This window comes from Anarrhichthys ocellatus, unplaced genomic scaffold (assembly GCF_004355925.1).
Source record: "Anarrhichthys ocellatus isolate YVR2014 unplaced genomic scaffold, GSC_Weel_1.0 scaffold14, whole genome shotgun sequence".
Classification (NCBI taxonomy): domain Eukaryota; kingdom Metazoa; phylum Chordata; class Actinopteri; order Perciformes; family Anarhichadidae; genus Anarrhichthys; species Anarrhichthys ocellatus.
Window position 1 is genome coordinate 5,585,620 of NW_022280044.1, and position 14,211 is coordinate 5,599,830.

At 42.0% G+C, this 14,211-nt stretch overlaps 1 protein-coding gene across 4 annotated transcripts in view; it reads right to left on the minus strand.

Annotated features, from left to right (window-relative positions):
- Positions 1-13,744, minus strand: part of phactr4a (phosphatase and actin regulator 4a) — a 24,705-nt gene extending 10,961 nt beyond the window's left edge. For 2 of the 4 annotated variants that reach the window (XM_031853904.1, XM_031853900.1), the window contains exons 1-4: positions 5,284-7,338; positions 805-975; positions 636-716; positions 1-529 (exon numbers count right to left, since the gene is read on the minus strand). The exon at positions 1-529 is cut by the window's left edge and continues 494 nt beyond it. In XM_031853904.1, the coding sequence (XP_031709764.1) occupies positions 1-529; positions 636-716; positions 805-975; positions 5,284-5,341 (839 nt within the window). In that variant the 5' untranslated portion in view covers positions 5,342-7,338. The other 2 variants (XM_031853902.1, XM_031853901.1) reach the window with 2 other exon arrangements.
- Between the last annotated feature and the right edge of the window lie 467 nt (positions 13,745-14,211).

Below are 14,211 nucleotides of genomic sequence, written 5' to 3' on the forward strand. Positions count from 1 at the left end.
TCGTCGCGATCCTTCCTTTCCCTCTCGTCGCGATCCTTCCTTTCCCTATTGTCTCTCTCTGTTCTTTCATCTTTCCTCTCTCGATCATCTTTCCAGTCTCGCCTCTCTCTGCGGTCAACTCCCCCCTCCCTTCTTTCCACGTCTTCCCTGTTCTTCCTTCCTCTGTCCTCCCGGTCGTCCTTGCCGTCTCGCCTCTCTTCTCTGCGGTACCTATCGTCCTGTGGCGGTCCTCGGGGTAACGATGCTCCTCTCTTGTCGACATCCGATGGAAGGCGGCTTCGTTTGTCCACGTCCACAGCGAGCCGCGTGTGAGAGTCCACGTCCAGAGGTGCCCGGTTACTCCGGGAGGCGTCGGACGGCGCTCTGCTTCGACGTTCATCTACTTGGGGCGGCCTGAGGGTGCTCCCCTTCATGTCAGATTCACCTCGAGACACTCGCACCCCTGGTTCAGACATCCTGTCCATGTCCATTGGCACAGGGTGCCCATTTTTCACTGGTGGGGCTTTGGAGTGGTTAACATCATTGCTCTCTGTCCCATGAAGACACAAGCAGGGAAATACAGTTATTGTCATCAAAAATGGAGCCAATTCATCCGCAGAATATTGCTAAACAAGAACAAGTAAAGCTTGACCTACCATTTTCTGGGATGTCCTTTAAAACCCCTCTGGCAATCAACTCCTGGCGACTTTTTCTAACAGAAATTCTTCTTTCCAAGACTGAAAAAAGAAATAAAATACACAAAGAAATCAGAATAATGTAGCATACACACCAGAGGGAAATAAGAAGCCCTTGCATCCAGCATACCCATCGATGTTTCAGCGAACTTTTCACTTGGCTTTTTCTTTCTCCATTTCCAGGGCTTGAAGATATTCCCCATTTTGGAGAACTTGCCTTTACGTTTGGATGGAGGTGATCCCCCAACAGAGTTTCCTTCCTCACCCCCTGTTGTGCTGTGTTGCAGGTCGACCTCATCGTCTGCATGAACACGACAGGATTATTTTAAAGAGGCAAAACAATGTAACACATGAAGAGATCAATACGCACTCTTACAGTCACACATCAGCTACAGGTACAAAAAGCTGTGACTGAACAACATTGCAATAATAATAATAATAATAATAACAATAATAATAATAATAACAAGAATACACCAGCATTTACTGCTCATTACAAATGTAGTATAGTCATGTTTTCGTCAACAGAACAGTTCATTGTGTTCATGTGAATGTAACTGATAAGTCCCAGCTATGTTGACAAACCAAGATATTATTTACAAATTGGGCACAGTGGAACTTAATCTGCAGTCTCACTAAATGCCCACATCCGGATGACAAGTAATTGCCGGTGGCCTGCGAGTATAGCAAACACGACAGTTCTAGTTTATATTAGTTTAGAAACAACTATCATATTTTCCAACACATCAGTCAGATATGATGCTATGATGACTGGCTGATGTACAGGCCAAACCTGATTTAGTAGAAACCCTAATTTTTAGCTTCCAGAGACAATCATCCAACATAAAAACTAAACAGTCCCTCTCTCGTGGCTGTAACGGACACATTTTAGATTCCTGACCAGGCATGCTTGTCCAGACATAGGCAAGGGCTCAGCTCGAAGCTGCCACTTCAATCCTCTGTCATGATAAAAAGGACCAAACATCAAAACAAGGCCGGTCCAAATTCCACTCACTGACTTGGCTGCCTCAGCAGTCATAACGGTGAAATATGGGCACTGCTTCTTCTGGTATCATTCACAGGGGAGTGTGAATTAATGGGATTTCTGCCACAGTAGTGCTGGGTTTAGAAAGGACCATGGAACATCTTCTGCATTTGTCTAGTGATGCTGTTGTAAGGTGGAATTAAATGACTTCTTTTGGAATACAAACTATAAAATTAAATTATTAAATATCAGCTATTGGCACTTGAACCAACATAATTAAAGTATCAAAACAGTCATCAGTCAATTCCTTACTCTAACATTACAACACTGATCACAGTCAGACGTGCAAGTCGTGGTTAATGGAATGAATGGGGACAACTGACACCCACCACAGGGGCGACAAATTGGGTTGGTAGAGGCAAGATATGAGGAATGATGAAAACCAAGGTGAAAACTGGGATCCAGTTTCTTTCCAGCAACAACATAACTGACTGATTTCAGCTGAACAAACAGAGGACGGGCTAACCTGTCTCACCACACACTGACTGGTATTAAATGCTAGGGGGTTGTCACACACATGTTTCACTAGAGGGATTAAACATGAATTATTAGCTTTTACAAATCACTATAAAATCCTGCAGATGAGTTTTTCAAGGCCGGAGATAAATGTATCACGAGTCAGGGAGGAGAACTAAATGGACAGCAGGAGGCGTTAATGATTAACGCGGGATTTATTAATCACTTACTAGAATTTGATCAATCAGGAATAAGTGTCCAGAATTTTTTATTTTCTGTAGCTGGCAGTTTCCATACAGTTTAAACTAATAACTAATAATTTTTTCCACATGTCAGATAGAATAAGAAGAGTGTGATCTCATCCAGATTGCAGTAAACTCCTTTCCTGCAGCGCTCCATCTGACCAGCTTGTTGTAGCTAAGGCGTCTTTTACCATTCCTTCTTCTATCTCTGACAAATCTGATCTGCTTGTAATGTGTGGGCTACAGCCCTTTCAATAATAAACGTCTGGGTTAGGCTCCGTTTAGCTACAACTTTCATCTCATTCATGTCCCGTGTAATCAAGATATATTGGCAGATAGTAGGGTTTTGGGGCGATAGGACATTATCTTGTAATTCTCGCAGGATCTCAGCTGCATTGCCAGGTAATGTGATTTGGGCAGAGATGGATGAGGAGAGTGAAGATGTAAATAGAGAGCAGGAGGAAGAATCCCAACCAACCCACAAAGAGGAAAAGCTCTGCTTACATGATTACCAGACATTTACACATTTTAGTTTATTGTGACAGTGGTTTGAAATGAATGAATACACTCTGAGAGAGCAGACCTCTGCCAAGGCCATACCCTCACAATTTTAACAGAAGTGAAAAATGATTTGTGTGCCTGCTCCCTGATTTAGATCCGCACCCAATTTTATGCGTTATTTCGTGACCTATGCTTCACCCAGTTTCATGAAAATCAGGCCAGTAGTTTTTCCATTATCCTGCTGACAAACAAACCAAACCAAAAACATGTCCTCCTTAGAGGAGGTCAGAACCTGATGTGTTCCAGTATCTCCCAGACAGATTATCAGTCTACTTCTCCGTGACACAACCAGTATTTAAAGTATAATGCTGCGACTAAATAACTTCCAGATTCACATATAGGATGCTTTTATCTGTCAGAAGGGGGCAACTGCTGACCATCCAAAACATCTGTACTCGCCGTCGGTGGAAACCTGTTCAGTTCGACTCTGCTACCACAGCAATGGCTGCACAGCTAGAGCACAACACAGTAACCAACAGACCAGACTACAACTTGTAGTGCAAACATGACACGAGGCATTTCCAAACTATTGCGACGCTACACTGTATCTCGTATCACACGGCAGGACAGAAAGATGCGTACTCTTCAGCCTTGACCTTCTTTTTAATTGGCCCTTTGTCTTCCCACTACCGATAAAAACGGCAAAGCTTCAGAAAAAGCAGGTCGGATTAGGTTGTACGTCAAACTTGTTTGATATTCTTTACTCTAAGAACATCCCTGTTCATTACCTCTAATGTGTGAGCACTGCTTTTCTGTGTTGATGCATAAATGTTTGTTTGGCACACATGTATCTTAATGAGTTGAGACTGTTCAGACAGATTTTGCCATGATATACCCACAGTTCAGTCACATATCCAAGTGCTGGTTAACTGGCATTTAACCATATACCACTGTTGCAGCAATGTTAGTTTAGTTGCATCTAACCACTGTGTGAGGTGAAGCAGGCCCTTGCATGTATGTGTAATGCTGAAATGCGGGCATACGGGAGGTCAGTGAACTCTGTGCAACGTTCTGGCCCTCGCAGCTATTTCCGACCCCGACACCAGCGGCTGTTAAACTGGGAGTGGTGGTGTGGCAGTGACAGAAGCAAAGTGTGATGTGGTGACCCCGTACGGTAGAGCATGTCAATCTGAAACGGCTGCTTTCCACAGAACCACCAGAGAATTAAAAAAAGGCAACGACCCCGAACAGAGGAGGTGAAAGCCAAGCGGAGAGAAATATCGTACAATGCTCGGACCAAACACTGATAGGTATGCGTCTATGAAGTGATTCTAAACGGGGAAGCTTGTTTCATCAAAACCTAAGACGAGTGACAACATGTAGGCTTCTGTGAATGTTCAGCCATTCAAACTTAAAAGGTCTACGAACAAAAAGCTCCGATTCAGTACCTTCAAGTCCTCTGGTCAAGCTGTCCATTATGACTCATGCCAGTCACATGACATTTATAGTTCACCCAAGGCAAAAATACACTCTGCATGGAGAGCAAATACTCAGCAAACAGGATGTTATCATGTTACTCGTTTCATTTAGGCAAGAGTGTCGAGAAGTGTTTGACCAGAAGCCCTGCAGTAAAATATAAAGCAAATATTACTCCGACGATTTACAAGTCAACAGCTCCTCTTAACTAACAGCAGGCCGTGATCAACAGCTCAGTGTCAGCACATTACAGGCTGTGATGTTATGCAGAATAGAGGCGACGGACAGGAGGGGGCATGTGTTACTCAGTTGCTCAATTCCAACAGCTGCAAACTGTATTATTAAGGAGAATTCGTAGGTGTGCAAATAGCACTTGAAAGAGGATCTGCATTTTGACAGGAAAAACAGGTTCTGAAAGTTTGAACCGTTATTAGCGTAACAAGAGAGACTTCAGGGTTCTCTTTACACCTGTGGACTACAATATGACTTGAGAAGACAAGTCATTTGAATAGAAATGACAGCAGCAGCCAGATCCTCATGGGGGAGAGCAGGTGTGAGGTGGTGCCTTGTAGCCCTAAATCTTGTCTTTTTCAGAAAAAGGGTCCACAGTGAGGAGGAGCGCCGAGTACAGACAGAGAGATGTTTGTGTGGTTTGAACGTTTCACAATCACCACATTCCATCTGCACACATTCTTCTATACCCGTGTGATCCTGCCGCCTTCTAGTTTCTCTCTACTCTACAAAACACCTGAACGCAGTATCCTCTTGTTGGCGTTTCCACTGTGAACAAACGCAAACATGCCCGGCTGTTTACCCATCTAAAAAAAACCCAGTCAACATGTTCACGGCAAAACCATTCAGTGCCGAGCTTTCTGGTCCTTTGACTCACCCGCGTCGTGTTGGGCTGGTTGCTGGGCCACAGTCTCACTGCTAGCACTGTGTCCCATGCTACGGCTCCCGTCCCTGATGGCCTGTCGGGCCCTGCCTCTCCCGAGGCCAGAGGCAGGAGAGGAAAACCTAACGCCACCTCGCTCTCCTCCAACAAGACATAGAGCTCCTGTAACTCAAGAACGCCTCGACTGCTCACTTGTGTTCGTTTAGTCTATCTCTTGTCTCTACAGTCTTGCTCTCCCCCACCCTTCAGCCTGATTTGGTCTCCCCCCCTGCTTCCTCCCTCCTTCTTTCCCTTTAAAACACAAACACACTCTAAGTTCCTAGGTCCCTCCCTTTCTTGGAGCTCTGACTTCATGAATAAGGTACGTCAATAAGGTAATCCGGCAGATGCCTTTCATTCCAGAGAGCAGATTTTTGAGCTTTAAGCTTTCGAGCCATCGAGCCTCGAGGGATTTGCAATGCGGTGGGCCCCCCCTGCTAGCACCGGTTCACAGGCTGACAAACAAAACACGACTCCCTGAAGGGCGGACTCCGCAGGGTGAGGTAACTCGAGAAGTGGAAGGTGAGCCGATCCGAGGCGGAGCTCGAAGCCGGAGAAGAGGAAGTGACACGGCGGTGGTGTCTAATGACTCTCCAGGGTTTGTCCTTTCAAACTATGAAACGCATGTGCGAACCGATGACACTTCTAGTAGATAGTAGCAACTCAGTTTTACAACTACAGATATATTTCCCTATATGGGTATGAATGTTTTTATTAAAACATCTGCTCCTTACTTTCACACACTGTCTCTCAATCTTTCTGAAACACATCTAAGAGTATCTTAAAGTGCCAAACAAATACTAACAACCTGAGCAGACACAAAGCCTGAACTAGAGGCCTTAATATCACACACATCCACCATGCAAGACAGACACGAGGCAGCCAGGCAATCTATGTCTGAACATTTCTATTAGAGCACTGTGTGATCAGGTTATATGTAATCAGTGTGTGGGAGGAAGAGGAGGTCCTCCCTGCATGTTAGAGATACAAATGAAAACAGGAATAAGGATGTTAGCCTTCTGAGAAACTGCTAATAAGACAGAACTACGTTTACTCAAAGGACAAGCCAGCGTAATAACATGTTGATGACGGGGGTATAAGATTAATACAATTCCTTAAAAAGTATACTACTGGTAGTACATTAGGATGTAATAGATTGGAATGTTTTAGTTTAAAAAGGTCAAAATAGGAAGAGGTTTAGTAAGGAGTGATAGAGTGAGCTATAACTAAATTAAATCCATCATGAAATGTTACATCACCGTTGCTCACTCAAAGCTACAGCATGCGAGCACAACTCCTGACACAAAAATGTGAGGAATGCAGGACAACAACGCAGCCTTTTAGTAAAAGGACCGTAATCAGGACAACAATGCAGGAAACCATGAGTAAACAGAAGGATCACAAACTACGACATCTTCTAAATTATCACCCATCATGACACTGAAATCTTTGTCACTCAGCAGCAGATGGAGACAAATACGTTTTCGTTTTTTTTTTTTCAGGCTTGTAAACAATCCACTCTGAACATGACTCACACAAATACTATCATAATGTGTCATCGTGACAACCCCAAAACATTGAAATACTGATATGATGTTAACACAAGCCAACACGCTTAGATGACTGCCCTTTCAGATCAAATTACAAGGACATGTGAAGTGTTGCTGCCAACCAGCCATGTTATCACTTTAAGAAAAAAGGCCAAGGAGGACGTGCAGTTTATCTTTAATACTCGGACACAAGACCAGGCAGGGATGAGTAGATCAAGCTGTCTTTATCTGGCCCAGTAGCCTATAAAGGGAGCTGTGCCCTGTCCCGTGTTGGCATTTCAATGGACCGGAGCAATAACTGACCATTTGATTTCAATACTGTCACAATCATTTTATAACCAATATTTCAACAGAGACTAATTTGTCAGTGTAAAAAAAAAAAAAAAAAAAAAGATCATCACAGTTTACATGACCTGAAATATAAATCCTCAGCATTTAACATCAGATAAAAAGCAGGTTTACTCACGAATACATTCAGACTGAACAGCCATCTTTAGGTATATCCCCACTAGCAAATACACTGCAACTGTCCGGCCAATAGGAAAGAAGCTCCTCTGCGCTAAAGGAGTGTATACGATGGTATGTTGAGGTCCGTTAGTGATCGAGGACAGAGGTGAAATAGAGGCCACGAGTGACAGCGAGAGAACCCGTCAGCTCTGCTAACCTACAGGTGTGTCCTCTGGGCGAGAGCTGCAGTGTCAACAGAACAATGCGTGACAGGGCCCGCCCCTTAACGGACAGCTTCATAACCCAGTACTGGGTTTGTTGACTCACCACTTTCTGTCATCATGATACTATCGATGAGATAACACCAGTCTCACTACAGCCCACATGTTTTAAACTCAAATTACACTGAGGTCTGTTTTATAGTTTTATGCAAACGTTACTCAGATTATTTGTATGTTTTTAATCTGCAGACATATGTATGCTATAAACCACAATTAAATACAAAAAAGTATGAGATGCTTACAGTGTTAAATCTACAAATTATACATTTTCTTACCAGGATTTTCCATCACGGTGTCCAAAACTCAGCAGTCAGCAGCTTCTGAAACAAATGAACAAAACAAGTTTTTTTTTAAAAACAGATTATCAACAAGTGAAAACAATCTAAATCACAGCTCGTACAGCACAAGAACACACCGGAATGAAAGATAATCTCATCAAAAATAAAGTTTGAGTGGTTCGGGGATGACGGCATTCAAGAGCAGCTGATATTAAAGTTAAACTTTATAGAAACTTAACAAAAGTTATTCCGATCATTGAAGACTTTAAAGATTTCAATTATTAGTCAGTAAGTCAGTGAAAGGCTCTCAGGGCACTTCAACAGATTGGATGTTCTCTGCAGTTAATGGGGAAGCTGAACAAAGCTCTGTTGTGTTAGCCAAAGACAAAATAGTGCTCTAATTAACTCACACACTGACTGGAAATCAATTGTGAAAACTGTGAGACTATTAAGCAAACTAATTACCCAATCGCATAAAAGAATCATCTAAAAAGACTGAAAATACACCAAAGTTCTGAGTAACTAAAATGAAACCTGTTTTTTATTGAAGTCCATAAACCACGATGCTTGTTGCAACTAAATAGTGCAAATTACCTTAACATGTCAACCAATGAAGAGCAAAACGAGCTCAGTGTTTCACAGTGTGTGTGTGTAGCAGAGACAGGTAGAGATACCTGCTAATTAAGTGATGTTAACAAGCTGTTTGGCATCACACCTGCCCAAAGCTTCCACTAGAACAGTGAAATATGTGGAGCTAACACATCTCGATGCTCAGTTACAGTTCATTTGAAAAGCTCACCTGAAGGCTGTTAAGCCAGGATTACTTCAGTAAACCTTATTTTCAGGTAAGTCTGTTGCATAAAGAAGGTTTAAATAGGTATTGTATGAGTTACTATGATACGATTTAACCCATTTACATTTACACCTGGTATTAATATGCGTCTCCACAAACACCGATACTTTCATGTGGTCAAGCACTATCCAATTGCATCCGATCACCCAAAACACATTTTAAGGCGAGGTGTAAAGGGGGTGTAAGTTTCAAACTTAAACCAGACTTGACTTAGTCTGACCTAATTAGCTTCAGCTGGGTTTCTACTGTCATGGTCCTTGCTTTCTTCAGCAGCGGTCAGCAAATCATTTAACTAGCTGATCAATGATCTGTCAATCACACATCAAAGAAGAGCAGTACTGTCCAAACTCTCAAGTCTGGGACGAAACATTTCCCCACAGTTCAGAACCATCTGCCTTCAAATGGGAAATAAAGATGATTACCAGCAGGGAAGCAATTAAATGACTTTAAAAAGGAACTGATGGCAACACGCAACACTATTTAGTTACAAAGTCACAATTTGAATGTCCTGTCGCTTTAAGAAAGAGGGGAACGATCATAGGGTCAAGATCAGAACGATCATAGGGTCAAGATCAGGATTACACGCACAGATAGGAAACCGACATTGACAAAAAATGAAGACGATCTGTGTCGACTCTCCCAGCTACTTACACAGCAACTTTTCAAATGATGGCCCAGCCTGTGATTGGTCAAAATCAGTAGGTGCAGCTCGATCACGCACAAACGGGGGACGGTCCTAACGGCAGTATCAGGCTGCACTTTGGAATGTCAAAAGTCCCTTGAAAGCCTGTGTGACTGAACAGGCTGCACAATGTGTACACTGCAGCAGAAAAGAGAGTGTGTAGCCTGGCAAGCAAGTATTCCACCTTCTTATCAGCTGGAATAGGCCAACTTCTTAAGGATTGATAAAGTGCTGTTTCTCTGTGAATTCAGCTATAGAAAAAGGCAGTTGTGATGAAATACAAGTGCAATAAGACAATATTAGTTTGGCTTCTTTATTCAGCTATAAAAGGCTGTCTTGTTACACCAACTTATTTCTACTGAAGATCATCGATCGTCGATAAAATCTTCCCCATAAACGCCATCCGTGAGATTTGGCTGCGATTTCTGGTTCCAGCAGGAAAACAGCAAAGTGATTACGGCACACCTGTAAAATATACAAGGAAGAACTATAACAGGAGGACAAATAGTCAACTTCCTTCCTCATTACCTCACATAGAAATTAAAAGAGGAAACTGGCACTTTTACAGCAGCTAGTTTCAGCTTTCTCAGGAGCAGACAACCCTCTGCCTTGTCAGCATTGGTTCAGTCCAACTGGTTTGACAAGTTTCGGTGTACAGTGTACACAAAGCACATGCTCAACAGCTGCAAGCAAGACTACACGTCAGCACTGAACACCACTCAAAAAGATCCATTAAGAGGCTAGTATCCACTACTCCTGTGTGTATGTCACTGCTAAATATTAGCCTTAGGTTTTCCCTGAAACATCCACAGGAATAATCATCTACAGAGCAGATGATGAAGTCAAAAAAATACATACAAGTAGCCAACAGGTCACATGCAAGAGAAAAACTGCTGGAACTGCAGTTGCATGATGAACAAATCTGGATTTATATGGCATAACTTACTCTAATACACTGTCTCAGCTATAATAATTTATTACCAAAATGAAACTCCATTTATTATTGATTGCTAGCAACCTGCTCGTAAAGAGAGAGAAGCCGATACGTCCTTAAACTCACAAATAATTCACTCGATAAAGTTCAGCACCACTGCAACCCAATTCTGTTCTCGAATATCCCCCTGGAGCACCGGACCCAGACGACAACTAGCCGATGCAGCAAAGCAAACACAGAGGTGAGGTTAATGTGCACCACTTTGTGTCCATACAAGCCAGTAAACTAGAGCGGCTGAGTACCGTGTGAACATGTACAAACCCACAGGTTCACATGCAGTCTCATCGTTATTTCACACAGCATCCAAAAGGTTGAGCAGGAGATGAGATGTTATCTTTTGTCCCGTTTCAAGCAATTGCTTCCCCGCCTTTTGTGAACCGCACCCACATGGGATCTCTCAGAAGTAGACAACACGGGAGTACAATTTTAAGAACAGTGGGGGCAAAATGGCTTCCAGATTTTCAGGTTTGGCAACAGGATCAGGAACAGCTGATATTTCAGTATTTTAAGTCAAGTGTCTGTCCTTTTCAAGGATGAATAAAGAGAGCTGGATACGGCGTTGGAGGCCGGCTCCTGTCATTTCTGTGAAACTTGTTCAGTGGCGCATGAAGCAAAAATTGTTTGACTTCTGAGTAGAAATTATCTGGATGTTCCGTTACAATGTGCCCGTATAGAGCAAGAGCACTAGCGTTTGCTTTAAAATGTCAAGACAATGTCAAATAACAGAACAAAACACAAACTACAAAGTGATCCTGAACAAGATGCTGGCCATTATGTTGTGCATGTTTGCATCATAATGCTAGGCGGACCATGAGGTATTATATTGCTAAAGACTTTTGTATATTTAGTAATCATGCAAGAACAAAGCTTCATTTCAGTTTCTAAATGCATTTGTATTTATCTTAAAACACCCTTATTTTTACTTTCCACAATAATGAATGATCTTTTATTAAGGAAATAATCACATGATTGTGAGAAAAGGGTAAGATTTTCTTTTGTTATTTTTCAAAGAAAAGTTCATATTTCTTCAAACAATGCTTTGAGAATAAAATCGTGGGTAAAAGAGGACATTGGTAAGCAGGGAGTAACTCACTCTAATAAATCAAAGCACACTGCACAGCCACAGTACAACCAATCATGTTGCCTGAGCAAAGTAATCATAACTTGAGATTGCTCAGTGATGCACTTTAGAGGCATTTCATACTCTAGCTGACACAATGCTTTTGAAAAGTCAGATGTGCTCCGTTTGCACTGCATTCATTAATTTTACACAATCATGTTTGTTCACTGTAAGCTCCTAATTAGCTCATTAAGATCTCCCAGTTCATTGGAGAAAAGAGAATGGAGCACTGCAGAGCAGAGTACAATCAGCCATCGCTCATTCTGCTGACTTGGCAATCACTACATGGAGAACCAAGCTGGAGTTCGCTTGGATGTCAATGACCCACTGCCGACAGCTAGCTGATAATGGCGTCTGATTACATAAGTCCCACACAGATCCACAAGATCGAAATGCTCAAACAAATGAACATCTGAGCACATCCATTCTCTATTGATTCCTACTGTACCCACCATAGCAGCTTGTTTTTACCAAATAGACACTTTTATAGTTTGTTCCCCATCTCAAAATGTCCTAGAAATCAGGGCACACTTCCTCCGAGGCTGCACAGTACTGTTATGTATCGTCTAACGTGGAGAAGTTCCAGAAATATGTATTTTTTGCGCAAATGATGAACGACTCCTATCCTATAATGTTAAGAAATCATTGCTGGGTATGCAATAGAAGCTTATATCTTGGCAAAAACCAACCTTTACAAAAAAACGTTTTGCATTAAACGTTTCTGAGATATCCTCACCAACAGATGAATTAAATAAAAGCATTTATCTATTCTGCCGAGGTAAAAACATGGCATCCAACAGGTTTGATAGCTGCCATACATACACGGTGTTATTGCAAACAAGACTACACGTATATGAGCCATGGTAGGTGTCTATTTCTCTGAAAAGCAATGCCAACATGCCCCATCAACTTCACAACCTCATTGCAAAAGTGTTACCCACCTTTCAGCATCTAGATTGAGACAAAGATTTACAAAACACCTCTTCGAGGTGTTGTCCCTCTCGGATGCAACATTCCACTATCCGTATACAAAGCACAATAACATGGCTGACCCGATAACAATGCCGCCTATCTAGAACAAATACAATAAAGCTGCAGCTCCTCTTTGTCAAAAAGAGTCCTGTGGTGTCCTATAGGGCGTATTACCAGTTTCAGTCGGTACTAACAGCACTTTGGTACTTGTTGGGACAAGTAGACGGGCCTGTGAATGGAATGCAGGGGAATGATTTCACATGGAGACAAGTTGCTTCCCTTTCCAAGCCAAATAATTCACACCTGAAGCCATTGTAATGTAATATAAAAGCTACAGCAGCCATTCAAAAAAGGTCTGAGGACTCGGTGACATCTAGGATGCAAGTTTAGGAGAATTACAAAACACATAAATACATGAAATGGGGCTTAACATTCACACAGCTGTTAAGGGACTTGAAAAACGTCCACTATGATAAACCATTAAGGTATCCAGACTATCTAAACTCACGTGTACATCCACGAGCTAACACCAAACAGGTAACGTTAAGGTTACAGGTAGCGATATGCTAAATTGGGAAAAGTTAAAGACTGTAACTTCACTGTAACACAGTCTGAATACAGATATTTACACTGCTTTTTTTCGGTGTCCCTGTGTATACTATGTCCCTTGTAATTTCCCGACCCACACTAGATTTGCGAGCTAAAGATAGAGACGCATTACAAAGAGCACTGCCATAATGCTAATCCTCTAGCTAAAGTAAGTCAGAGCCAGCAACAGGTACTCTAGCATTAGCCTTGTTAGCTAACGTGAATTAGCTCATACTTCATTAAAACAGACGGGTGTATTATGGCGCATAGAGGCTACTCACCTTTTCTTTGTAACCTGTTGATTTGTGTGGAAGTGTATCCAGAAAAAAAGGCAGGAGACGTAATTTGTTTTTCCTGTATTTCGTCCTTGATTACTTCTGACACTTGTCGCTGCTGTTGTCCATCACAGGGAGAAGAAAGCAAAGGCGGAACTAGCTTCACTAACTACCTTTTGACTCAAATAAAGTCACAAAAAGTAACTTTCTGTAAGCGGGCGACAAGATAAAGCACACAAGCATCGACTGAATTCAACACAAAAATGTCTAGAGAGCCGCTTAAATGTTTGTTAATACTTTGCTGTCAAACGTTGTTGCATGTTAACTCTGTAGGGAGATTAAATAATGTTGCGCATGCGCACTTCTTAGCAGAGCCGCCGTTGCTTCCCCCACCTGGAGAGTAAACCCAGAGCCGTTTAATGAGAGTCACGTAATCTCCGTTCACTCCATGGGACCTTTATTTATTTACAGCAATGGCGGCTCATGCTCATGGAGCCTCACGGTAGTTCCCGAAAGTTAGTCGCGTATAGAGTTGCAGCGGAAACGTTCGTGATGGACTTTTAGAAGTTAAGACGTTTAAAGAAAGAGATTGTATATTATCAGCACAACTGATTAAAATGAACATGTGCATTAAAGCATGTTAGTGGATTTTCCACCACTAAATTAGTAGATTAAGAGCATTTTAACAGATGACAGATCCTGACTGGATAAAATTAGCAACACATAATGGTAAACATGGCAAGAACATTCTAATAATTATTAATACATAAAAATAATAAATACCCAAGTTAATGGGTATGAATCATACTAGACTAACTGGAGAATAATACTAAATACGGAAAG